General features: G+C 44.9%; 2 protein-coding genes across 5 annotated transcripts in view; one reads left to right on the plus strand and one right to left on the minus strand.

Moving 5' to 3' along the window:
* Positions 1 to 24: 24 nt before the first annotated feature.
* On the minus strand, positions 25 to 7,811 carry ZBTB26 (zinc finger and BTB domain containing 26). 4 transcript variants are annotated; one of them, XM_082775579.1, is made up of 4 exons: positions 7,749 to 7,778; positions 7,341 to 7,412; positions 6,278 to 6,381; positions 25 to 5,411 (listed from the first exon to the last, which is right to left on the minus strand). In XM_082775579.1, the coding sequence occupies exon 4, from the start codon at positions 5,399 to 5,401 to the stop codon at positions 4,085 to 4,087; it is 1,317 nt and encodes a 438-aa protein (XP_082631705.1). In that variant the 5' UTR covers positions 5,402 to 5,411; positions 6,278 to 6,381; positions 7,341 to 7,412; positions 7,749 to 7,778; the 3' UTR covers positions 25 to 4,084. The 4 variants fall into 4 exon arrangements, with proteins under 4 accessions (XP_082631705.1, XP_082631706.1, XP_082631707.1 ...); XM_082775580.1 differs by having other exon boundaries at positions 6,278 to 6,350; positions 7,753 to 7,771; XM_082775581.1 differs by lacking the exon at positions 6,278 to 6,381 and having other exon boundaries at positions 7,753 to 7,811.
* Positions 7,812 to 7,857: 46 nt separating this feature from the next.
* RABGAP1 (RAB GTPase activating protein 1) overlaps positions 7,858 to 27,283 on the plus strand; it is a 68,088-nt gene continuing 48,662 nt past the window's right edge. Inside the window, exons 1-8 of the mRNA XM_082775583.1 lie at positions 7,858 to 7,938; positions 13,954 to 14,155; positions 21,172 to 21,406; positions 21,927 to 22,131; positions 22,687 to 22,861; positions 23,201 to 23,358; positions 25,020 to 25,130; positions 26,259 to 26,325. Coding sequence (XP_082631709.1) covers positions 14,006 to 14,155; positions 21,172 to 21,406; positions 21,927 to 22,131; positions 22,687 to 22,861; positions 23,201 to 23,358; positions 25,020 to 25,130; positions 26,259 to 26,325 — 1,101 coding nt within the window. The 5' untranslated portion in view covers positions 7,858 to 7,938; positions 13,954 to 14,005. The remainder of the gene's footprint in view (positions 7,939 to 13,953; positions 14,156 to 21,171; positions 21,407 to 21,926; positions 22,132 to 22,686; positions 22,862 to 23,200; positions 23,359 to 25,019; positions 25,131 to 26,258; positions 26,326 to 27,283) is intronic.

A 27,283-nucleotide genomic window follows, 5' to 3' on the forward strand; every position in this document is an offset into this window, starting at 1 on the left:
CCGGCGGACAAACGAGAGGCGGCGGAGGCAGAGTTAGCAGCACGTTTATTGCGGGACTTGGCACTGCTACGGCGGCGGCCGCGGGGCGCAGCGCCCGGTAGAGGTAGCGAGGCAGCGGCCCCCTCCCGCGGCCCCGGCCCCGCCTGCTTTGGTAACGCCGCTGGGGACGAGGGACGAGCCTCCTGCCCGGTCCCTGAAGAGGTAGCTGATGCTCGGTCCGCCGGGGGCAGTCCCACAGCACGGCGTCGCTCGGCCTCCTCCGCTCCTCGCCGAGCGCCGGCTGTTTTCCTCCTTCTTTCTCCTCTCTCTCCGAAAGCGAGGTTTAACCTTAGATCCGTTCACGGCTCGGTCGGCATCGAGTTTTGATTCTCCCTCCTCGCCTTCGCTCCTCCCAGCGAGTCCAGAACCAAAACCGGCCCCGCACCATTTGTAAGTTACTTCAGGAGTTCAGCGGCAGCTTTCCAAGTTTTTGCCACAAAGCTGGGGAAGAGAGACTGACGCTTCGGTTACATCAGTTAGTAACTTGCAACACACGTCCTCGGAACGAAAAATGACAGAAAGACTCATCCCTGATCTCTACAGGAGGCCATGCAGCTGCCCCACGTTCAGTGGGGCCGTGGGCTGCACGAGCTACCACCCCTCAGCAGGGCGGTGAGCCTCAGCCTCTGGTAAATCTAAGAGTTCTAAGAATTCTCCTCTATATCAAATAAATAAAATGCCAACATAAAAAATCCTATTATATTCAAGGAGTTATTAAAATACTTTTGTAATAGACCAGTTATTTTTAGGATATGCAGGAAGTTGTACAGCACATTAAGTTGTGAGACTATCCACTTACCAGCAAATAGTATTCTACACATTAACACACAGATTATAACTGCCAGAGTCCTTGTCTGAATACGCAGCATCAGCAGCAACAACCACTGGATCTAGTCTTTCACTAACTGGAACATTGCAATGAAGACAACATTTTACATACGTGGACAATTAAGTTCATCTCATTCTATAATCACACTGCCTCTGTATATTCCATTTATAATCATTTTCATTCCATTTTAATCTAATTCAGCGAAGAGGCAATAGCCAGATTTTGCTTTTCTAATACCTCTTCTGTACTCTTCACTCATCTGTTCCATATGGGGGCAAATCTTACATGAACTCTTACCACTGGCACACTTCACATTGTGCCATCAGCACGTTGCCTTCTTAATCTCTAGTGCTTCTGGAGCTACATTGCTGTCTCCTGCATAAATCTTTTGGTCTGCACCCTTCTGCCAGGCCAAAAGCACAGACATTTGTAAGAAGACACTTTTCATCCAACAGATCTTGCTTTCATTGAAGAAGCAGTCTTCTGCATTTTCGCTTTTTCCCATTTATTTTTGCTGTGGTTTCACCAAATGACACAAGCAGCCTTTCAAATGAACAGCCAGCAGTCTCGGCCTTCTCAGAAGTTGGTATCACCAATGCACAGGGTGGATGGAAAACCTGGATGTCCTGATCAAATCATTTTTTTTGTTTCTTAGGATAACCCTTTGTCTCTTCAAGTCAGCTTCAGGTCACCCATGGCTACTTCAACAAGCTATATCCATCCTCCTTGCAGTAGCATTACAGCTTGGTAATTCCATGAAGAAACTTCCCAGACAAAGTTCTCAATGCTGTCCATTTTGCTGCCACTTTTCCTCTAGCATTTGCAGTTCTATTCCTTTCTCTGGCAGAAGACCATTTTCTTTATCATATCTGTATCCGTGTATTGTTAGATTTGTCACTAAACCCTTACAGTATGTTGACCGGCAAGTTCTGATTCTCCATTTCTATCTTCTTTTTGACATTAGAGCTGTAACTTATTTCCATGTAGCAGGTAACGTTATAAAAATGTTACAACACAGAGGATTCTGCCTGAAGTCAGAATACAAGGGACTGTCACGGCCTGTTTTAGCTCAAAATGATTCTGGAAGCAGGTTACTGAAGAGGAAAACAGCTTTGCTTCCCATGCCTACCCATTTTTTGCCCCTGGAACCTGAACAATACTTCTTAAAAGTCCCAAATAGTTATTTTTTAGGCCTAAATATATTTGCTACAACTTGAAAGACGTAATGCCCTGACTCCATTTCCATTGCTTACTTCATAGCTGTCCATGTAATAATATAATAGTTAATGTAACAGTCAAGTACAGTAGTTTAAAAACTCAATTGCAAAAACTGATTCACAGAATCACCTTGCTTTGCTACTCGAAGGTATGTGGATTTCTGAACACGTTCTGCAAGATAAACACTTTCTACTGTCCATCAGTGAAATGTCTGCATAAAGAAATCCTGGTTTCTACATACACGTATCTGAAGATCAAGACCAACTTTCGATAAGTACGTACAAAACATTTTTTTGCTCTAACACACCTTTGGTCATACCTGTTTAGCATTTTTAACCATACAGTAGCAGCCTCCCCCCACCCCTACCCCTCATTCAGACACACAGACAGTACTACTTTTAGGTAGGAAGCATTATCTCAGCCTCACGGCAAACCTTGAGGAAAAGAGCTGCATTGGAAGAAATACTTATTCCACATACACACAGCAGCTCTCCACCAAGGATCAGCCACTTGATTATTAGTCTATGCTACACTTCAACAGAATGAGTGCTCTTCTACTGGGAATGGTGTCCTTCAGATGAGAAATTAGTTTCTTTCAGCCCAATTGGGATGTGGATAATTCCACGGCACTTTTGAGAAGTAATACAGTATCATCCTAGAATCCCAATTAATATGCCATTCCCGCTACATTTGATGTTTAAGGCGGTATACAAGAGGTATTGCTGAGTACAGTCAATAGCTGATACACTAAACTATGGAAATTGTGCTACCTATACCTCATCGTAGGCTCTGTAAAACACTAATGGTCATGAACTATGTAGGTCACTTAAAAAAAAAAAAAAAAAAAAAGTGTTCTTTGAGTATCCAAGAAATCAAAAAAACTTCATGTTAATATTCCTGTGGCAGGTACTTTTTTTTTCTTTTTTTTTTTTTTTTTTAAACTGACATGTGGCCCTTACTAGTTATCAAGGAGAGATATACAAGAACTAAGGAAAAAAAAGGAAAAGCATGGAGTTACTATACATTGCAGCTTTTAAAAAACAGAGTATTTTCACAGTGTCAAAAAGCAGTATTTCTCCATTCCAACTTTGCTCTAAAACCTATTAGGAAAGTAGCAACTGTTGTGGTTATTTGAAGCAAAATTTATGGAAGATAGATAATAACTTCTAGTTCTGAAGTGCTTAGCTTGTCTCAGTACATACAACGTAAGTGCCCTTTAGCGACCCTCGGTATGACGGCCTGTGAAATCGGTCACACCGGCACCCCAGGTGCCACGCTCGCAGATTTCAGAGCTGCAACTTATTTCAAACAGTCCTATGCAACCATCAGCTAACCCTGCCAAATCCTTCAGGGTTTTACCTTTTCAAAACGCATGCCAACATTAAAAACCCTGAGAGCTTTTAAGATAGTGTTGATTGGCAGTAGTAGTTTCTTGAAATAGTGTAGGAAGGGCAAAAAAAGTGACGTAAAAATACTTCATTTCAACTGTAGGGGTCTAGGGGTAAGATTGGGAAAAGATAATTTTAAGAGGTAAGTTTGAAACAAATTAGCACTATGTGGAGTGCTTTCTCAGTGATCCAGTGCTTTAAAAAATAGTAACTGGGTTATCTCACAGACTTGTCCTCTTTGCTCTTTCCTCCATCTGCCCAGACACAGAGAAGCCTCTGACTGTACAGCAGATGGCTCACTTGCAGCCCACAGCAACAGTCTCTCACAAGGTGTTAGTCTTGAGTCTCCTGATCAGAGAGAAATGAAACAATTAACCCCTTAATCCACAGTAGAGACACAGACAGAAACCTGAAGGAAGATTGTTATTCACAGAAGGTATCAAGTAAGACTAAGAACGATGGCTGAAGACCTGCCAGTTTCTGCAATCCAACCCTCCATCCATCCATCTATCCGTAGCCTTTCAGAGCAAACCACTAGTTTAGGTAAGAGCCCAAGCCAACTGTTTGCTCCTCTCAGTCATGATCCCCACAAAGGGCTGCTTTTAATTGCTTAATTGACGCAGGTGCTATCATTTCTTAAACTGAGCACAGCCTGAGGCAGCTTCCCTGCATCCAGTACCTGGCTTGCGTCAGCTTGCTGACAGACCTTACTGTCTGTAGCAGCGCTACACGTGAATGAATCGAAGTCCACCGTTATGTCTTGAACGTTTCTTTCATTGGCATTGTCAAAGCTATTTTTACCATGTAGCTGTTTAAGATGTTTCCTCAGAACGGGTTTATGCGCAAAAACCATGTCACAGTAGTTACATTTATGGGGCTTGTCCCCACTGTGCAGGTTGAGATGGTCCTGTAAGGAACATTTCTGAGAGAAGGTTTTCCCACAGATCTTACATTGGAACGGTTTGATGCCTGCATGCACCCTCATGTGCCGGTGGAGATTGCCTTTCTGAGTGAATGTCTTGCCACAGAGTAGACACATGAATAGTTTATGCATCTTTAAGTGATTAGCATAGTTTTCCAGATGCCGAAATACTCTCGTGCACTTTGGGCACTGATGGTGCCACTGGAGGCCTTTGTCTATACCTCGGTTGTTAGGCCCAAACATATCTTTAGAGGCCAGAATGATGTTATCGCTGCCGGCATACGAAAGGGCATAGTTGTGGAGGTGGTTTTGCTCTATTTCACTTGCTCTGTTTTCAACGGTGGAGTTGATTAGAAAGTGTTGAGGCTCTGAGGAATGCAAAGCAGTTTGTTCAGATGAAATAAACTGGTTCTGATCCTTCTTGTTCCTAACTTCTGTTACCTCCCCAATGGACTCCACCTTGATGATCTGAATATCGCTGTCCTCCATGTCCATACTGTCTTCTGAGGGCTGGATACAAGGTGAATCTTGTGGAAGAGAGTCTTCATCTTCTGGGTGCTCCTTCAGCTCGGAGGAGTCGCTTTGCTGTTCGCATTCCTTGCTCTCCAACGGCTGCTTCGGTTTGATGAACTTCCAGAGCGCCTGTGTGCAGCGTTCCACGATGTGGCTCATCTGCAGAAAGCTTGCAGCAGTTAAGTAGTTCACCAGTTCCATTTCGGGAAACTCCAGAATGCCACTGTAACAGGATAAAAGCAACTGCCTCCCCACTTCCGAACTTTGCAGTATGGAGATTTTTACATCTCTGGAGTCGTTTAATAAGAACTGATCTCTTAAAAAGGGAGAGCCAGCAGCAAATACAATTTTATGCCCGTGAACTTCAACATCATCTATATGGACCACAACATCACAAAATTTGTTTTCTTCCCTCAGCTTGTTCATTTTCTGTAACATTGAATCTCCATAATTGTCAAACTTGAAGTGAAGAATGTCTGATCTTTCTGACATTTTGGCACACCTAAAGAAAAGCAGCAAGGAAAAAAAAAAAGCAAGTGAGAAACTAAAAACTAAAAAGTTTCTAGAATGCAAGTCAGAAGGTTCTGAAGTAAATCGTGCTCAATGAGACACCATGTTTTGCCCTAGGTAAACAGTCAAGCATGTTAGACTTTAAAACTGAAAAAAAAAAAAATCAGGTTTGCACGTTGCCTTGCAGTTACATTTTTGTTTTTAATTTGATGCAGTCTGAATATGAAGTAGAAATGATGACAGAAATCCTCTTGAGGCAGTATCTTAAAGAGTTAAGATGTTTTCCACACTCCTTGTATGGAATTTAAAAGGAAACTCTGGAAGTATTTTTAGCAGTCTTAACTCTTTTTAAGTTTTGCTTCCACATTGCAACTCTTGAGATTTTGTCTTTACCAAATACAACAACGTTCCCTTAGCTTCTTTAGCTTGATTTACTTTTGCGCTAAGTGGCTTTCATAACACATTAATTCAAGGAGAGATAGAACCTGGAACCTGCCAGACAGAGAATTCCCTCTTAGTTGTCTATCTACTACACACTACTCATAAGAGTTACAGTTCCTCTAAGACACTTCATGATTTTCAGGAGTATTGATATAGGAGAAATTGTCTCACTGGAAGAAACTAACTTTGGCTAACCTGAATTTTATAGAAAGGACTACACAGGCACTTCAGTATCTGCAGCACTGGGTTGAAGTGACTTTTACATGGCCCTGAAGTTTTTTTAATGATTTTTTTTTTTTTTTTGGGGGGGGAGGAAGGCAGGGGATAAGCCTGATGTTTTTTAAGATTTAAGAAAAAATCTCCTGTATGACCCCTCATTATATAAATCACACCTCCTAGCCTCCCTGCTTTGAATACCTGGGGAATGTAGGAAGTCTTGTTTCTTGTCTTCTTCCTTGAAAGATCACTCCTCTAGGAAGTTTGTTCTTCTCTGATAGTATTTGGGAACGAAGAACAGTAACCTTTCATAAGACAAGTATCAATATTTTGTCTTTCAACAGTTCTCTTAAGAACCCATAAGGCTACACTGATTCTTGATGAAACTGTTAAATAATCCTGCCAGAGAACTGGGATTGCAGGAAGTGAACAAATCACAGGAGACTAAATGATGCAAGGTTTGGTGAGATAAAGTAACAAAACAAAGCAAAAAACTTACACCTCACCACTATTACGAACACCACATAAAGCTTGAAAAGAAGCTTTGAAGTTTATACATAAAAGCAGATGCTGCTCTCTTGGGACATGAAATATTAGGTCAATGAACACAACAGGAAACAGTCATGCCTAGGGTAAATGAACGAATAAACAAGACAGGGGACCAAGAACATTTTTAGCAGTGTTTGGTGATGCTGTTGTCAGAGTTGTTTCAATTTCGGGATCAGGCATAATTCTGAGCCTCGCTACTTGAATGCATCAAGTCTATCTTCCAGCGTATGACACACACAAACTACAAACAGATTTCAAGAGTTTTCAGGAACAAGGCACCGACTGCTCAGAAGCAGCAGCACCGTTTGAGGCACAATTCTGTTAAACCTACAGAAGGGAAAGCCACGGGGCTCTCGGTCACCCTGCGGCCAGCGCTGCCTGCCTCAGCTGCTCTGCAGGACAACAAGGCTGCAGCAAACAACTTTGGTGAATCTCAGCAATTACCAAACGACTTTTTCCCGTTACTCTGTAGGAAGCTCCGAGCTCTACGCGTGAGCCTGCCCCGGGTTACCCGGGCCGAGGCAGCGGCAGTGCCGATCCGGCTACCGGAGCACGGCTGTGCCAGCCCCTTCCCCGCGGTGTCCCCCCGGTGTCCCCCCGGGCTCGGGGAGCCGCCGCCGGGCCCGGCCACGCGCAAATCCCGGGGGGACCCCACGGCACGGCCCGGGAGGGAAGGGGCCGGGCCCGGGACCAGAACCGTGACCGGGGCCGGTACCTGGAGCGTCTGGCCGCGTCCCCCCGCTGGCACCCGCTGCCGCCGCCCCCGCCGCGGGCTCCGGCTACGGACCTAGAGAGGGGAGGAGGAGGAGAGCCGCCGTCAGCCGCCGCCCGGGGCCGGCACCGCGCCGCCCCAGCGCCGGGCCCGGCCGCGCCCCCCGGCCGGCCCCGCGCCCCCCCGCGCTCCCGGACGGGCCCGGCCGCGGCGGGGGGGGCCGAGGAGGAGGCGGCGGCGGCGGCGGGGCCGGGGCCGGGGCCGGGGCCGGGGGGGACGGCGGCGGGGGCAGCGGCAGCCGCGCCCCGCTGCGGGCCCCCGCTCGGGGCCGCCGCCCCCCGCGCGCCGCGCGCCCGCCGGGCCCGGGGCCGGGCCCCAGCGCTGCCCCCAGCGCCGCCCCCGCGGCTGCACCTACAGCTGCCGCCTGGCCCCGCCGCCGCGCCGCGGGCCCGCATTGTTCGGCCGCCGGAAGCGGCCCCGCGCCCCCCGCCCCCGGAAGCGCCTCGCGGGGCGCCCGCCCCTCGGCCCGGTCACGTGGGGCGCGGCAGCGGCGGCCCAGGCCCGGCACCGGGAGGAGGCGGCGGCGGCGGCGGCGGCCGGGGTAGGTGGGGGCCGCCCCCTCCCCTCCGTTCCCCTCCCTTCCCCTCCCCCTCCCCCGGTACCGTTGCGCCCCCTCCCGCCGCGCACGGGGCAGGGCCCGGGGCTCCGGGGGTCCCCGCCCCGCTGCCGGAGCCGCCCCGGCCTCGCCGTGCCCCGAACAGCGGAGGGGAGGGGAGGGGAAGGTGGCAACGGGGAGAAAACCGCGGCGGGGGCTGTAAAACCGGGGGCAGCCCCGCACCCCGCTTGGCCCGGTCGTTCAGCTCGGGATCCATCACGGAGCGGCCGGGGGGGGGGCGGGGAGCGGCGCGGGGCTCCCCACATCCCCGCTGGGGACCGGGCGCTGCCGCGGTGTGCGGGTGGGGGGAGCTGAAACCGCGCTGCCCACCCCGGCCGGGTCCCGGGGCTTTGCTGAGCCCGGCCGAGATTTGTGGCTGCGTCGGTAAAAAGGGCCGGGCTGCACCCGCCTGCCCGGGGCTGGTTAAGTTACAGAAACGCTGATTTTTTTTAAAAAGGTCTCTGCTGAACGTGAAAAGGTCAAGGGCTTGAACAAACTGCGTTTTGTGTACACAGTAAATAAATTAACAAATTGAGCTTGGCGCAGGGCTCTCCTTTCACTTTCCACGTCCAAGCGCAGGCAGCTTGTAGCAGCGCCCGGCTCCTGCTCCAGCTCCCTCACAGCGATTTCCCAGCGCTGTGTCTGCCCGCTGAGCGTAACGCTGCGCCTCTCGTTGAATCCTGGTGAGAGGGGAACCACAGAAGTGTGTGGAGCGTGATCAGAGTGTGCCCAGCACCGGCTGTGCTGCCTCTCGCTCTGCCCTGGCCACCAGACCGTCCGTCTGTCCATCCCTCCCGTGTGTCCAGCCCTGCACAGGCAGCCCCTGGATGTGCCCGATGCTGGCAAAGCATCAGCCGCAGGGTGTGGATGTTGGGGTTAATTCATCCCGGCCACGTTCTTGTGACGGGCGAGCTAAGGCAGCGTCAGCATTTCTGTCACCAGCCACGGCTCCCCAGGACCTGCAGCGTGTTCCTGGGGCTGGGGAATCGGCCTCTTCCAAGAGCCTGAAATGACAGTGCTGTCCTCTGAGCAAATGGCTCAAAGCAAGGGTAAACACAAAATGATTTTGGCACCAACTTGGAATCTGCTAAGGGTTGTTAACAAAGATTGCATTATCTTAACTCTTGTGTTTGTCCAAATTCCTGGCTCTGCGTGAATGCGGAGTGACTCCGCCAGCTCCCCGCGGTGGCTGTGCTCTGCTCTCGAGGAGCGGCGGTGACATCGGAGGCAGCGTTATCTGCAGATAAAAACCTTTCCGCTTGTCTCTGGAGGTTAGCGGGAACATCTGTGGCTGTCAGAGTCTTTTAAAATGAACAGAAAATCTAGTATTGCAGTTGCTATTTTGCGAATTAATTGCTCTCTTCAGTTATCCTAAATCTTGATTTTTCACACGCAGCGTTCCATTGCCTCTCTTGCTTCACTTGGAGTGCAAAAATACTTCCCGGTGCTTTTGAGAGGGATTTGCCCAGGGAAGGGAAGGCTGTAGCTGTCTCCTTGAAAGAGCGGTGGGTAAAGATCAAACGTGCGATTATGCAGACTAATCATATGATATGTGAGAAGAAAAAGGTTGCTAGTGACTGATCTTCCCTGTATGATTTTTTTCCCAGAGCTGCAGTAAAATCCAGGCTCTGTGCATATGCTCAAGGAAAGTTGACCTGCAGCTCCTTTCCCACGTCTGTCAGTGCGACACCGGTTTTGTTCTGAAAATTTCTTAGGCTGCTCAGACAAACATCTGGATGACTGCCTGCAGTGGCAGCATTGTGCTGTAGCATTTTCCACACTCTTTCACTCACTGTACTTATAAAAATAATAAATATGGCCCATTTGAATTGAGCAGGAGGAGGAATCACAGCTGTCAAAGCCTGTAAGGAGCTAGAAATCCTAAAGGATGCTGGCTTATTCTTCCTAAACCAGCTTTGGGATGTGTACCTTAAAGCTGCTGAACTCTACAACAAATTCCACATTTCACTCACACCGAGTTGCTGCTGCTGAAAACCAGGAAAGTGAAGGCCGAGAAGTAGAACCAGAAAAGATGTTATTTTTCAGTGAATGAATCCGTTCTCAGTCAGTCACCTCAGCTTCTTGGCTGTAAGCTACCTCCTTTTTCATGTTTTTTAATGCTACACGTACTGGGTTTTTATTTGTAGAGGGTAGAGGTTTGTTCTGCATGACGAGCTTTTTGCCTTTGTTGCTTCAGGTAGCTTTTTGAATTAAAATCTTCTTCAGTAATTTAATTAACGTTACCGTATCATTCTCCTGTACCTGGTGCATTCATCAGCTGCGCCCTCACCGTGGGATTGCTAAAGGAGCTGCTGCTGATGGATAAAAGCCGAGAGGTTTGGAATGGGGAAAAAATCACCTTTTGTCTCCAGCTTGCACACCCTTCTCATGCTGCTTCTCTCTCCTGCCCTGAGCCCCCTCCCCAAATTGTTCTGTGTTGCGTTCGTGTCCAAATTCAGTGCTGAGCGCGCTGCTGCCGTAAAGGTAATGCTGTTCTGAGCAGCCAGGGAAGCTCACAGCTGGGGCATTGATTTTCTGCTCTCCTGCCTTTTGGTGTGGCTTTGGGCTTCCTAAACACTGGAGAACAGGCGCTCCGTGGAGTGAAACCAGCCGCAGTTATGAGTGCTCGGCTCTCACGGTGGCATTCAGGCCTCTGTGTCTCACAGCACTGTAAGGTGGAAGGTTTTATCTTCTGTATCCTGTTGGCTCGAAGCTCTTCTAAGTTCTTGCAGGGGAGAATTTAGATCTCAAGTTGCAGGCCAGGTGGCAGATACTTGGGAAAAGGGTAGGAAAGGAAAGGATAAATGTCTTATAAATCTGCTGAACTATCATTGAAATTTCATAGGTGTCTCCCCATTGCTTGAGATCTTACCCGGTGCAGGGTGTCCTTGCTGTCCGTGTGCGCGTTATCTTAAACAGTGACAGTAAGGTGGGCTGCCTCAGCTGGTTGGCTGCTGTGGTGGTGAATGAGACTGCTGCTGGAGGAGAGCTTGGTTCTTGGGCACGCGTTGTGCAACGAGAGCAAGTGCAGGGTGAGGGTGAGTTGTCCTGAGACCCAGAATTTTAAGCAGAGCTGAAGGCAGTGGCCCAAGAGGCGGCCGTGGTGCCTCTCAGCTCGCAGCCTTCTCCAATGGTCTCTCGCCTGGGGAGGGGCCAGGATACCCCTTTAATTAATGGCTAAGCAAAGTAGTTAATAAAAATTTGCCTCTTGGTCTGCGTTTTACCCAGACATTCTGACTCCCATGGAGGTGTAAAGACACCTTCGGGCAAATGCATTGCTGAGGTGTAGGTTTGTGTCCTAAGCTGTGCTGAACTTGAAAGCTCCCATTTTCCTCGTGTTGAGACACACCGGGCCCTTTCCTAGTACGGGATGAGACACTGGCTTCTTCTGGGAAACACTACAGCTTGAGGCCTGCACTGGGCTGGAGGTCTTCTCTCCCGACTCCCAAAAATCCCAGCAGAGAAAGCTTCGGTTCGCCAGGAGCTGCAGATAGCACTAATGAGCGCTGTCCCTGTCCTTGGCTCTTCCTTTGATTCCAGAGGAGCCGTAAGCCTGCCACACGTAATTGCTCTGCTGCTGCTCTTTGATGTGCACCCCTCTGTAGGCGCTTTAAGGAGCTCCTGGGCTTTGGGGTGTGGGTGCTGCCGCGTTCGGTTTCCTGGTTCGGGTACAACGGTCCGTGAGGAAATCTGCCCGAAACAAAGGGCTCCCAAGCACCAGGGGAATAAAGCGCGTGCAGAGCGAGGTATGGGATTGTGCACGTTCGGGTTAACCCCAGGCAATGCTGTAGTGTTGGTAGCATTTGAAGGCAGTGCTTTTGCAACCCCACCGTTGGGTGTCAATCTGATGAACCTCTGCTGCTGATTCCAGAGGGTTGGGTAACCGAGCCTCGCCTGCCGGTGCGTTGCTGCGGGACAGAAGCTTCGTCCAGCAACCTACTGCGCTCTCCCCTTTCCTGTGCTTTCTTGTGTAATCTCAGTAAGGCTTTTGCTCAACGTAAGGTTGGTGAAGTTGGGCTAATCAGGGCCTTCTGCTGTTGCAATTCTGTGTTGTGCAACCGCTGCGGGGGTTCGGCTAAGCCAGCTGTGCTCCAGGACCACGGGTGCTGTGTTTCCACCACGCTACCACAAAAAGGAGTACACAACAGCACAGCGTAATTTTTCCTTAATTGAGGTTAATGCTGGTGAAAGGTGACAGACTGAAGGGCTTTGGAAGCAGGTGAAATTAACACTTCAAGACAGGCACGCTGTGCCAAAATAAATTGCTGAATTGATCCTTGCCTGGGTGATCCTCACCGCTGCTGGTGATCAAAGCCTGCTCTTCTACTCGTGTCTTAGAGTGGCAAACGAGTTTGCTCTGTTTGAATGAAAGCAGTAAAGCTGGGGGCATGTTACGTGTTTTAAGCTTATTTTTATTCGGTGTTTCAATACATTTGATTTTAGTGTCAGATAATGTGTGTATGATGTAGATAGCGCGATAAGGAGCTTCTTGAGAACCGTTTTGATACTGACATTTTAAACAACACCAACTTAAAAATGAGAACAATGCCCTGCCTTTAAGGTTGCTGCTCATAATATCAGAGACACACAGTGCATAAAACTTCTCAAACTGTCTGTGTTTCTCAGCCAGTAACTTTCATGGAAAGCCAGTGCAGCTTAAAATGGTTTTGAAAGGGATATGTGAACATCGTGCAATTGAAAAGGCAAGACAGTAATCACAGGTATGCTGTTACACGTGAACAACCCACATCCATTATTCATCTTATGCGTAGCTTCAGATGTCCAGCTGAACGTTTTCAGGACCACGAAGTGACTGGATTGGGAAAGTAATCAGGTTAAAAATAACCCAGAGGAAAAAAATGTTGTTGTCGTCCTGGCCGATTTTCAAGTCCTGTTGGTAGCTGCGGAGACGGGTATTGACAGAAATAAAAGCAGGCTTTGCTATTTTCAGATGCATTGTTCTTGGTTCAGAGAGGAATGTGATGAGCTGTGCCTGTGGCTAGCCCAGGTGCCTTTGTTGGTCGCTGCTCTGCTGGAGCCAGGCTGGGACAGCGCTCCCCGAGTGCAAGGCCGAGCTTGAGGTGGAAAAGGCCTCTGGGTTTGGTCCTGCTCGGGAGTAAGTAAAGACCCAAGCCGTCACGATAAGGGTGTAATCGGGTTTCTGGGAAATGTAATCGGCCCTTTTATCACGGCCGTCTGTTTTGAGCCATGGATTCTGAGAATCTGTGCTGTAGAGTTCAAGGTGTGCAGCTGAACTTCACCTTTTGTTCCTTTCTTCAGCTGCCTCTCAGTGCCAGTTCCAGCTTTTAAAATTCTCTGCTGGCTCCGATTCTCAGTACTGATCCAGCCCACACTGTTCTTCCTGCTTCTTGGAATCTTTTATTGTTCCGTCCAGTGCAGAAGATTCAGCACAGATTGACAGCCCTTCGGCCCGAGGTTCTGGAGCAGCCTCAGTGCAAAACGTCACGAGTTGGATCCAACTCTTTTTCGGGGAGGGGAGTTGAATGTGACTGCACATGCAGCGTGCTCCAATAGCTACAGAAATACTTTGCATGAACGTAGATGAAGGCAGAGGGATTCTGCCTTATCAGAAAGTAAATGGACTGAATAGTTCCGGCCCTAAGACAAGTCCCTTGTCACCAGGTGTAGCAGGTGCTCCGAGGGCCTGCTTTGTGCTGGGATTGAGCGGTGCCTGACACAGTCATGAAATGCTGCAAAAAGGTTTATTAACGTCCCAGCTGTGAGCTGTGGAAACCAGTGATCTAATAGCAGTGTGCTTCTTAGCAAAACCAAAGCAGGACAATGAGTGTGCGCTGGCAGGGGAGTTGTAACGTGGTTGTGCTGTCAGATGTGTTGCTTTCCTTTTATTTTTTTAACTAGTCCGCAGGTTTCTGTAAAGAAACATTTGAGCATTTTAGCATGAAGTTTTATATAAGTATTTTTATGATTTTTGTTTTTCAGGAGTTTATAAAATATTTAATCTCATTCATGAGTCGAACTTCCTTTTTAAGTCATGGATGACAAGGCTTCTGTTGGAAAAATCAGTGTCTCATCAGACTCGGTATCCACTCTTAACAGTGAAGATTTTGTCTTGGTTTCCAGGCAAGGGGATGAAACACCATCTACAAATAATGGTAGTGATGATGAAAAAACAGGACTGAAGGTAAGAATCAGTAACCTGAGTTTGTTCTCTATTCTTCTAACCCTAACTAACCATAGAAGAGCTTAAAGAGGGACTTCTTTATTGTGGAAAACTTGACAGAAAGGAGAGCTTATTCAAGAATTGATTTTGCCAGTAGTTTCTGCATTACTTTTGCTGATGTGAAAGGTGATAATTAGGTTTTGAGTAAAAGCTTTCTCCATCACTACCTGTGGGTTTTTTTTCCCACTTCACTTAATCCTTCATGAAGTGTTTAGGATGAAAGAGACTGTCAAGAGCTTGGAGCTGTGATTTCCACACAGATTTCAGGTAGAAAGCAGTATTATCATACACTTGATTTGAACGTATCTGTTAATTCAAAGTTTATTATTAAAGTTTTCCCCAATGTGAAATGTTCTCTTTAAGAACCGTAGAAGTGTAGTTATAACTAACAACTTGGCATGAAACTGAGAATACAAGCCTGTGTGGGTAGGCTTGTGTGAACTGGAAGGGTATTGACGTCTTCTCGCTTTTAAAAGTGCTGTTCTGGAAGGAGACCCTCGCCATTCTTTTTCCTTTTTTTGTCTACTTAAGAAAATCTTCCATTCCAGTACGTATTTGAGCAGCCTTTAGGCAGAGTGTCACTAGTAAGGTGGTCACTCAGAATTCTGTCTTTTTAACCTGTTGAAAACCAGGTATTTCCTAGAGCAAGTCAAGTTGGTGTGTTCTTTGTGGGAGATGGAAAGACGTTCCACCACTGCAAGAAGCTGAAACCTACGGTCACATCTGTGTCTTCAGAATAATGTCTTCAGAGATGATAAGAAATTGTGTTCTGCTGGTAGACTGTGCATTCCTCTTTTCCTTACCAGTAGTTGGAACAGAGACTTTACTGAACATTCCTTGATGTCTGTGCTCATCTTGCTTTTACATCCAGTGGCCTTACTTGCTTTTTGTGCATTGATTTGAGTCCCACGCAAGATGGGCCACTATAGCGTCTGTTTTCTTTTACATAAGACTTCCAGCTAAATCTGTGAGTTAAGTCTCAATATTTTTATTTAATCTGGCAAAAATACTCACTTATGTTTTATTGCAGTTGCAGAAGATTGATTTTTCTCTTCACATTATAGAAGGATAGTCTGCAAAAATTTGAAAATTTCTTGAATAATCAGCCTGATGTTCTGTAAAACCTGCTGGAAGACTGTCACCTCGTGCTTATCTTTCTAGATGCTGCATATACCTGCAGCTATAAATACTTAAGAATTCAGAATAGTCTCCACAGTGGTCCTTACCTCGAGAACACATATGTGGAAGTTGTGTCTGGTTTAGCTCCCAAAGTCAAAATGCATCATTTGAGACCCCAGGAGACAGACATGGTCTACCAAATTTTTCATTCAATCTTGTTATTCCTAAAGAAGCTTTGGAAACATGAAATGCTTTGGTCTGCAACACTCCCTGCTCCACGAGGGAGCTGTTTGAGCTGTTCGTCTAATGACTGCCTTGTTGTGGCTGTCCTGTTGTGATAGTTTGACAGGACGTATCTTGTTTAGTACAGTCACAGACCTTAAAGAGACTTGTATGCGAAGCCATCTTCATTAAAGCACACCAATATTTGTGAAGAATATCCTTAATCAATTTCAGACCGACTCCCGAAACTTACTACTAAAATTTTCTTCGTGTTTACTTCCAAAGCAGTCCCAGAACGCTGGCTGCAGGCATGCCGTTCCTCTCAATGAGGAAAGGCCATTGCCATTGCTGCCCCCAGCTGAACAACAGCTGAACAGGAAAGTTACACTCTTTCCTGGCTTGGCACTGAATGTCACAGAGCTTCACAGGTCTTAAAGATAAGCTTCTTTATGAATTTGGTGCCAAGACTGAGCACAATCCCTGAACAGAGTGCTTCACCTTGAGCCTTTCCATATTCTGCCGTTTGGGAGCGTGTGCTGGTTTGGTAGTGGCTGCAGTCGGCGTGGTTAGTGGAAGCACTACACCTGAGATAAGCAGTGGAAGTTCTCTCATGCAGGAATTTTCCTGTTAACCTCCTTTCTTCTGGGTAAGGTTGTAAGAACAATTACCATCAGGAATGGAAGGTCTTTTAGCTGGCCTTAAGGATAGAAATTGTCTTCTGGTATTGTTCTGCAAGAAAAGAGATACTGCCCCCGAAAGCACCTCTGTTCTTGATGTCTTTTTGGTTTTAGTTTGATGATAACCATTTAGCAGACACTTTTACTGTATTATTGACCTGTTTAGGAATAGATAAATGGAGTTTTGAAGGTTGTCAGGTATGTTAAAAGTACTGTTGCAGTGATAGGTAAAAGTACTGAAGTGGTATATGGAAAATTAATGTGACTACAAAACGAGCACGAGGTTATGCATTTCATGGGGACAAACAGGGAGAAGGGGCTCTTCAAGGAGAAGCAATTGCTTTGGTTTGTGGAACTAAGTTAAACTGTAGATGTCAAAACCCATTTGCCTTGATGAGCCCACCAAGAAAAGCAGAAAATAAGTTTCGGTTTGTATTTGAGCTTTTGTCTTTTTTCTGCTGCTTTAGAAGAGCAGTTTGAGGATCCTGCTGGTTTACATTTGCTGAGCACAGTCTGACGATGGTGCTAGAAGTTTAGGCTTGTGTTGGCTGAATGCAGTAGGCTGTCAGATGTGTAGATCAAATCTGAGCCTTTCATTGTGCATTCTTTGCTAAGCTGTCGTGTTAAGGAATAGTGCTGTGGACTGAACTAGTGCACAGTTTTATTCTTGGTCTTTCTCAAGTCCGAACAGGTGGATATTTCTTTGGAATAGTCATGTTTTTCTTTAGTTGGTTGTAATTTGTACTTTTTCTTTGGCTTTTTTATATAGAAAAACATGATTCGACAATTACAGAACAGGCTTGTCACTGATATGTTTGCAGAAATATCATTTGCTAGCTGTCTCTGCTTTCCAGTATTATTTCTGTCTGCTTTTGCTTGCTGCCAGTGGGACTGAGCTGGATTTACAAAAGCCTTGCTTCTGGAGCCCACTAACTCCTCGAGTTCTCTGACAGCAGAGGCCAGCAGCACATGAGTAAGGAGAAGGGAATAAACTACATCTCTAATAAATCCTTTGTGCTGTCATAAAGGAAGTTTTGAAGGAGGCTGCGTACTGTTTCAAAGTTAAGTCAAACTCGTTTTCAGTGCTGTGAGAAATGGGGGAAACGCCGTCTAGGCTAAATGGTTTCTCTCTTCCATCTCAAGTGGACCTACATGAAGACGTTTGTTAGATCCACTTGGATTCTTCTCCCCTTCTGCCCTTGGTTCTGCTGCACTCTGTCCTGCTGCATCTTACTGGTTTTGGGGTTGCAGCAGAGCTTCAGACAGGGTAGCACCTAACACTCGCTTTCCCCACAAGGTGGTTACAGCTGTGTAAAAGACTCTGCTGCACCCGAAATCAGCCAGACTTTGGATGTTTGGCCTCCTTTGGGCAGCTTTGTTGCAACTGGCTGCTAAGCTGTGAGAACAGAGGCCTCCAGTCCAGAAGTATCACTGATGTTGCTTTTGGAGTTGGTTTTGGAGGGCAGTGCCTGGCTTGAGAAGGAGGGCTTCCTTGGAGGCATTACTTTTTAAATGAGGAGTTGGAGTTTTTAGAATTTTTGCTAGATAGGCTCCTCAGTGGGCTGCGCTGCTCTCTGCTGATGCTGTGGGCTTCACATGTCTGCTGTCATATTATTTTTGTCTACTTATCTTTGTTAGAACAGTTAAATCTAGACTTACCTTGGATCTTAGAATATATGGAGGCAGGCAGTAATTTTGCTTGTCTTTATGGAGAGCTTAAATGTTACACTGGATCCAAGCAGTGCCTCGGAGCCGAGTTCTGTTGCTTGTTGGCTACTTTGCATTTCATGTAAATCTCCCCTAGCCCTTTCTTCTTCTTCCCGTACCTGTTCAGTGTCTCACTGTAAACAACGTGGCCTCACGTTTTATCTGTCCCTGCTGCTTTTATGATTTTTTTTTAGATCATGTTTTATAGGGCAGTATCAAGGTATAGTTTTTAATACAATTTGTTGTACCTAATACAGTGGGTCAGCATTCGGAGTTCTGTCTTGTAAGCCTGATGGGATGGAATGTTTTTCACCTGCGTTTCAAGTTAAGACCATTACAACATTGAATTCTTTTTGGATAGAAATTCCCCACCATCCCTCCCCAAACTATGGTCTGTTTAATCCTTGTGAACAAAAGCATGTGAGGAGCAGGTTTGTGCCCGAATTGGGAATTCCTGTTCCTTAGAATCCCTGCCCTGTAAAATAGAAGTTACAGGCTTCAGTGGGGCTGGTGGAACACTGATTGATTCATTATAGTTTGCTGCAAGACATAAACAGGGCGCAGTAAAACAACATGTAGCATCTTCCATCATCATCACCACCTTTCTGAGGAAAGCCTGCACAAACCTGAATAATAAACTTGATACTTACAGAGGTTATGTCTTTGACCACATATTGTGCAAGATTTTTTCATTGCTTCTGTGATGAATCACAGAAAAGAACGCTAACATTAGTGTGGGGGGGAATGGGAATCTGTGCTTGTAACTAGCTACAGGTTACAGGTGCTTCTGTGTGTTTCCAGCTGAGTAAAGCAGTTGCTGTTCTGCTCCTGGCAGGTGATCCCAGATAGCACGTCAGTACGTTTTAATCCATACTAGAAAGTTGGTTTCTGTTTGAGCATCAGTTTCAGGAGGATAAACGTTCATTTTTTTTACTGTATTTATTTATTTGTTTATTTATTGTTAAAATATGAGAACCTTGTCCGTTGTTTCAGATACTTTCAAGATAATTTATTTTTCTCTGATGAAATGTGGGTTTTGAGGCAGATGGAGTTTGCTTTAATACTGAGATTGTGTTATGGGTAGACGTCTGTTTGCCCTGAATTCTTCCTCCTGCTTTTAACCACTTCCTTTTTTTTTTTTTTTTTAACTCTTTTATTTTAAAGAGAAAAAGAAAGAACCCAAATTTTCTCTAATAGGGTTTGTCTGGCAGTCTTTTTAGGTAGTTGCACAATTTGGATTTTATTAGCTTGCACGTAGTGCCCTAAGTCAATAAGCTTCGGGAAACATAAGGGCATAGAAATGTGTATCTGCTCGTAGGGCGAGTTTTGGTGCCAACAACAACAACCAGCAGCCAGCAGCTGAAGTGTTGGAATCAGGTACGTTGCTCTGGCTGCCATCTGGTAAAATACTTCCAGTAAACTCAATTTCCACGCTTAATTTCTGACCTGTGTAAAGCATCACTCACTTCCTATTAATTGCAAACGAACAGGCAAAGAATTTAGGGGTTTACTGTGAGGGTGACAGAGCATGGGGACAGGCTGCTCAGGGATGTTGTGAGTCTCCTCTGGAGATACTCAAACCCTCCTGGATGCCATCCTGCACAACGTGCACTGGCTGATCCTGCTCGGCAGAGGGCTTGGACCAGATGATTTTCAGGGGTCCCTTCCAACCTCGGCCATTCTGTGGTTCTGTGAAACTGCAGGAACGCAGTAACGCAGGGTCCTGCTGCTGTGACTGGTGTCCTGCATTTGTATGACTTTGGTACGCAAGCTCTTAGAGAGCTCCTGTCCACTGAGACAAAAATGTTCACATCCTTCCAGTGGGATCGCTTGTTACAGTGGAAGACTGCTGAGAGCACAGGTCTCCGTGTCACGTTGGAAGGGACCAGGAGGTCTCAGGTCCTGTTCAAAGCAACGTGCGGTGCGGGGTCAGACCAGGTTAGGCTGTCGTGGCTGTCACCCAGTCAGGTCTTGAAAACCTCCAAGGATGGAGACTGCACAGCCTCTCTGGGTGACACGCTTCGATATGGTACTGTCCTCATGGTGAAGGAATGTGTCCTGCTATCCAGCTGGAACATCTTGCTCTTTATGCCACTTTCTCTCCTTCTCCTGCTGTGCAGCACTGTGAGCCTGGTTCTGTCATCCCTCGCAGCTATGGAAGGCTGCTGTTGGGGACCCCCAAAGCCTTTTCTCCTTCCCTGTCCAGCCTGGTGCCCCTCTCTGGGACCTGCTGCAGCTCACGGGTGTCTTTCTTGCACTGGGGAATCCAAAATTGGATGTGGCCTTCTAGACGTGGTCTTAGGAGAGCTGAGCAGAGGAGAAAGCCACATCCCTGTGGCTGCTGGCTGTGCTGCTGTTAGCATAGCCCACTGCTGCTACAGCCTGTGCTGATCTTCTCTAAGGGACAGAACCTGGAGTCTCTTCGGTCTTTTTGCACAAAGATTGAACATCTCTGCCCAGATGTGACTAGAGAACAATGCAGTGGGATCGTCTTTGTCAGCAGGAGGTAGTGCAGGAATTCCAGTTCTTCTCTTTCTCTTTCTCTCTCTCTTCAGTGAACATGAACAGTTCCCTGCATATTGCCTACAAACTAAAAACAAAACCAACAAAACAAAACACAAACCCAACAAACAAACAAACAAACAAAAAAAAACGAACAAAACCAGTACTGTAGCACTTAATATCTTCATCCTCTTCCTAGCTTAGGACCTAATTTTGCACCACCTGGGCTGCTGCACTTTTTCCTGTTGACTTCAGCGAGTGCAAGGTCAGGCTGCAGATGAGTGCCAGGAAATAAACCAACACTGCTCCTCAGGCATAATCCTGTTCCAGATTCTTCTCTTCCTGTGAAACCTTGCTATCTTCCCCATGAACCGTGTTGCATATTAATTATATTTGGTCCTTTCTGGAACTATTCTGAGAATTGTAATAGACCGATGAACTGTGGACTTCTCTAAGTCTCCTGTGCCATAAGCTAGTCTTTGTAGTACTAGGAGATTCCTGCTTTAACAGACTAACAGAGGGAGCTCAAAGTGAGGGGGATAGAATCTGAACTGGGGAACATTTTCACATTGCAATTTGTGTTTACGGTTGTAACTAAATGAAATCTGTTGCCTGCTGTTTTGGTTGGTGGAGGCAGCCAAATGAATGACCGTGTACCCAAAAGCTGTTTTTTTGCTTTTTTTTTTTTCCTTTTTCATTTGAACAGTCTTTTTTCTTGTGTGTGTGTCCCAACTCTGTTTGTGCTCTTAGATTGTGGGGAATGGAAGCGAACAGCAGCTGCAGAGGGAACTTGAGGACGTGCTGATGGATCCACCCATAGAAGATCAGTCAAGTGACCGGGACCATGGAGAAGAAATCAGGACGGATGGCGATGGGGAAGAACCTGTTGTCCTCGAAGCTTCAGCATCTTCTACCATTAACCCAGTGTCGGTGGCAGGACTCCAGAAACCAGGAATGAGTTTGCCAGTGAAACCATCCCAGGGAGGTTAGAAAAAAATGGGGAATGCCTGGTGGTATCTTCTGAACTATCTTTATCTGGGGAAAGGAAGGAGGATTTAGGTACAGCTGTGTCCATCTACCTTTCCCCGTTTCTCCCATTATAATCACCTAGTGCAGGTTATGTGATGCAGGAGTTACCATGTGCTGAGACATTGTCTCTTCTGAAAACACTTTCTCTACTGGCCTTGTGCAAAAATACTATGGTTATTTGCCTGGCTGTATAAAGTATTAATTTGTTTAGCTTGTCTGTGCATCTTATTGCTGTAGTGAAAATTGGTGCACTCATATTGAAAAGCTGTCTGAGTGAACTGATTGTAGAGTTTCGGTAGCAGTGTTAGCAATCAGTAACTTCCTTTCAGGAAGGTTTTGCTGTAGTATTTTGGCCTGACCTGACTTTCTATAATATGTTCCTTAGTCATTTTTTGCATGCAGTTAGTCAATCTCTGGTAATTTACTGCTGTTAACCTGGTCTTGCTTCTTATGTTCAACTTTGTCTCTTACCCTAGACTGTGAGGATTTGAGCCCTTTTACACCTGTGACTGATGAGGACAGTGTGGTGTTCAGCAAGCTCACCTACTTAGGCTGTGCCTCTGTGAATGCTCCTCGGAGTGAAGTGGAAGCCCTCAGAATGATGTGCATCTTACGAAGCCAGTGCCAGATTTCTTTAGATGTGACTCTGTCAGTGCCTAATGTCTCTGAAGGAACAGTGAGGTACAAAGTTAATTCAAGAGTACTCTGACTTTGTGCATTTAATATTACTTTCTTTTAGCAACAGAAACAATTTACCAATTTATCTGGGAGGAGTCATGAGCAACTTAGCATTTCTTTTAGTGGAAAAAGTGGTTTTTAAAGAGATCTGTGGAAAGTGATGCTTTGATTTTGTTTCCTGAAGGCATTTTTTTGCCCAGGAATCCGTATGGAATACTGTGATGATCCAAGGCATCCCAAAAGCTACAGTGGGAGTGGTTATTAATGAACACTTTGGAAATAGCCTGAGAAGTGTTTAGTTTGTAGGGCTGGAATATTGCTGGTACATTAGGCTTAACAGGGATGAGGCTATCCACTGCTGCATATTAATTATTTTATTCATGATGTACATTCTCCAGTAGCTATGAAATTGTCAAGGCTTGCAAGTTATTGGCTGGCTGAAATAATTCTTCTAAAGGGTGCAGGTTCTTTCTCTCTCTTCCTTGCCCCCCAGACTTCTAGATTCTCAGACAAACACAGAAATCACAAATTATCCAATTTTTCTCTCTCTTTTAACAGACTTTTAGATCCTCAGACAAACACAGAAATCGCAAATTATCCAATCTATAAAATCCTTTTCTGTGTACGAGGGCATGATGGAACCCCTGAAAGTGATTGCTTTGCTTTCACTGAAAGCCACTACAATGCAGAACTCTTTAGGATTCATGTCTTCCGATGTGAAATCCAAGAGGCTGTAAGTTGAATCTTTTTGTCAAATAATTATTATGTAAACGTAAAAGTTATTACTGAGATAGAGCAGAATTATGTCAGGCACTTCAGAAGTAATTCAATTCATGACTTTTTGTTCCTTTTATACCCCAAGTTAAGATAATTTTATGAATCTTGGATATGAAATGAGAACACATTTAATGGTTTATTCTTTAAAAAAGTGTAGAAAAGCAGTTAGATGCTAAAGCTGCCAGCATCTTTATTTCTCATTGTGTTATATAGTGAAGATTCAGGTAGGTTTTCACCTGCTACATGCTGTACACCTGTATCTTTCTGAACTTTCTTTGGTGCTGTCTAAATGCAGGTGAGCCGAATACTGTACAGCTTTGCCACTGCCTTCCGTCGTTCTGCCAAACAAACTCCACTCTCAGCCATCGCCACCCCACAGACTCCAGACAGCGATATTTTCACCTTCTCTGTGTCACTGGAAATCAAAGAAGATGATGGCAAAGGTTATTTCAGGTATAGATTCTTCATTCATTTGAACCTGATGCTACCTGCAAAGTGCTGTTTCTATTTTGTGTTCTTCTTTTGTCTTCAAAACCTTTTCTGTGCAATGTGTTTTAAGTGGTGCTCAGCTCATTAGTCCAAGCCGAAATCATAGAATCATTCAGGTTGGAAAAGATCATCTAGTCCAACATTTGATCTTCCAGTGCTGCTCAGTAAAGGTAAATGTTTGGAATAACATGGCCTGTGTAGATGTGCTGTTATTTTTTATCCTAGGAAGAACCCAGCTTTCCTTATTTCCCCCTCATGTTTGCAACTTTTAGTTACATCATGCAATTTTAAGCTTAAGAAGGTCAAATTGGTCATCCTTATCCATTTCCCTGTGATTTCCTAGGGCTGATCTGTATATTAGGTATTGAAAGCAGAAAAGAAGGCAGAAATGAAATTTATTATCAAAAATCATCAATATAGATTCTCTTTGGTTTTGCTGTGGTCCATTTATTTAAATTACTCACCTGTTCTGATCTGTAAAGTAGTGCTTTCTTGTCTGGATCAAAAAAGCTTTATGAACAAATGTTGCTTCTGTTTCTGAACGTTTCTGTTTTCTGATCCAGTTCTCAAAATACCATAAATCTTTTCCCAGGTAGGCTTGTTTGTTTCCTTATCCAGGTGTTATGGCAAGTGGTATTGGGTGAGGGTGTTTGAGCAGCTTTTCACATTGTTTTAGTTAGTGCCATTTTCATGTTAAGTCTGCTAATGGATAACCTTGGTTTCTAAAAAGACTTTTTAAATTTTTTGCTAGAAGTTTTTTTTCTGCTTCGCCTATATACAGTGCCCTTAGATGTTTTATGCAACCATTTATAGTGTTCTGTAATTGCTGAAGTGTCTTTATTACAGTACAACATGTCTGCCAAATACTCTGACTTGTTGAGAACATTGGCTCCTAGCCACAGCTTCAGCAGTGTTTCTCCTCTTGGATTTGCATCCAGCTCATGCTTTATTTATTAAATAAATAAATAAATCACATCTAATAATCCAATATTTATTCAGCACCTTCCATTGTAGACAATCCAAAAGACTGCTCATGTGCTAGCGACAGAAAAATGGTTTAGCTCAGAGCCTGAGCGTGAAAGCTGCTGATGGTTCTTGGGCTTGGGCGCAGCAGCAGCCGCCAGGGTGCGTGGCTGCAGCACACAGCGGTACTCTAGGTGATGTTCAGGCTCTCTGGCCCGGTACCAATAGCAGTGTAGTCACAGCTGTGCAGGTGCTGTAAGCCGTCCCTAGGATTTGACGCTTGGAGTGTTTTTCAGAAACCATGCTGCCAAGAGCTGCTTCAGTCATAGCCAGCTCAGGTATGTCAGCATGGACTGCACTGAATCTCAGCCTTGCTGGAGGTCTCACAAGAATAAGCAAAGCGATATACAAAATACAATTTTTATTTTGAAAACTAAATTTCCTTGGTTTCACCTAATTGTGATAAAATACTAACATTTATTATGCGTCTATTTCTTCCCAAGTTACTGTTAGCAGTGTGCAAGGAAGAAAGGTCTTAAGTGCTTTAGTGTAAGAAGCTGGCTTCACCGAGTGTCTGATGCTGTTTTTAATACATAAAAGGAATACAGTTAAGTGATGCTCTGATAATTTTTTTTTTTTTTCCTTTTTTTGGTAAATAACAGCGCAGTTCCCAAAGACAAGGACAGGCAATGCTTTAAACTCCGCCAAGGAATTGATAAGAAGATAGTGATTTACGTCCAACAGACAACTAATAAAGAACTTGCTATTGAGAGGTAATTTTATAGATTTTAAAAAATACATCTTTAATTGATATTTTGTGTTCTTTCTTCTGAGGCAGCAGCTTACTGCCTGTTTCATTAATGCTCCGTTTATGTAATTTATTTCGACACCTCTGTGTTGAGTGGGATTGTGCAGAAGATCTGATTGGTTTGTTCAGCACGTGTGTGACAAGACACAATGCAGGTGCAGTGGAATCTGCATGGATCTGATTGTTGAGTCAGTGTCATATCTACTCTAGCCCATTCAAAAACTTTGTATAAAAATGTACTATTTCCATTTTAAACGGTCAATATGTCTAAAATGCAGAGGCTGTAATCAGCAACTGAGTTATTTAAAGTATTTTGCTTTCCTTTTTTCTCAGTTGCATCTGAGAATATCTTGGTATGTGCACTTAGAATCTGCTGCAGTCTGGAATTCTAGAACATGAAGCACCTGTGTAGGGAAGGGAGAGTTCAGACTTCAAATCTTTCGCTGCTTGGAAATAAACTAGCAATTTTTGGTTACTGCCAGAGTTTTGCACTGCTCACAATACAGAGAAAAGATGCATCTTCTGCCAGACTGCAGTCTGACATGAAACGTAGGAACTTCAGAAAGTGTGGTAAACCACAGGATGAGGTGGAATACCTCTATGGGCCAAAGGTATTTCCAAATTAAACCCATAGAACACAGGTCTATGCACTTCACGTAGGATTTCCTGATTCTTGTCTGTTAAAAGGTTAAATTGTATGCAAATCTGTAGCAAAACCAGAACAAAACAACAACAAAAATAAAATAAACTAAGGGAAGAGAAATGGTGGCAATATTGCCCTACCTACAGGATAGGGAACTCATCAGCAGAGTCTGTTTGACAAACAGTTATCTTTGTTTGGAGGCATCTGAAGGCAGGATACAATCATGCTGTAAATATGTTCATGAAATCTTTCTTGACATTTTCAATATTGGCTTAACATTGTTTTGGTGTACATGGTTGATACTACTCTCAAATGTCAAGAGTTGTTCACATTTGTTACTGCATTCGTGGGCTGCTTGTGGTGTATGACAGAATATTCAGATAAGGAATGCTAATGGTTTGTTTATAAGTAGTAATTTTTGCAGATTAATTTTTTTGTCTGGTTTTGCAGATGTTTTGGCCTCCTCCTGAGCCGTGGGAAAGATGTTCGGAGTGGTGACATGCACCTTTTAGATTTGGTAAGGATCTCTTATTAACAAAATTCTATAATAACTTTTATTACAATTGCTTGTGATCTCTGGATAGACAGAAAAGATTGAGCTTCTTAGGCACACTTGTTTTGGGTTGCTGCTGTAGTGTATGCTCTTTAGTGTAGCCCTGTGAAACTGGGATGAATCACTGCTGCTAGAGTTACATGACATGACATAATGTCGGTCAAGGGAGTTGCCCAATTCTGCAGTTAGCCATGACTGTTCTTGTTTAGGGGCCTGGAATAAGAAACGTGGAAGCATCCCCCTCAGTGGCAGGGGTTGGGTTTAGATGATCTTTAAGGTCCCTTCCAACTGAGCCATTCTGTGATTCATTTTGTTTTTGGAAGTACTGAATGTTGAAGAGCTGTGCCTTGAGCTTCGAAAGTTTTACAGCATACTTACTGCTGTAAAAAAAAAAAGGTCCAAGAGCTTCCTGTATAACTCTGAGAATTAGTGGGCACTTTGTTATTATAACTCACTTTTTCATCCATAAAATGATGTTAGAAGTTTTCTGACTTCACAAGTGTGCTGTAAAAACAAACTTGGTTAGTGTTTATGAAGTACATACTTGTTGCAGTAGTGACTACCCCAAATGATTCCATACTTCATGAATAATTTTGCTTTTTACCAGGCTTTGAGTTGCTCAGAAAATAAGGTTGATGGGAAGACAGATACATTGAACACTAAGGATAAAATACTGACTCAGTTTCTAATAGCTGAGCAACATGTTTTGTTTGCTGAATGAAGCTGGATCTCAAGATGTTTTAGAGTAAAATTTACTTATATAAAATAGCTATTTAGGATAAAATAAAACACAGCTAGTTTATTAAAACATCATAGCGAAGTAGAGAAATGTTGATGTGAAACATCTGCCAAGTTTAGTAGAGAAATGTTGATGTGAAACATCTGCCAAGTTTACAAGTTTAGTAGCTTGTAGGACAGTGTT

Source organism: Aythya marila, assembly GCF_965140915.1.
Source record: "Aythya marila genome assembly, chromosome: 19".
NCBI classification, from domain to species: domain Eukaryota; kingdom Metazoa; phylum Chordata; class Aves; order Anseriformes; family Anatidae; genus Aythya; species Aythya marila.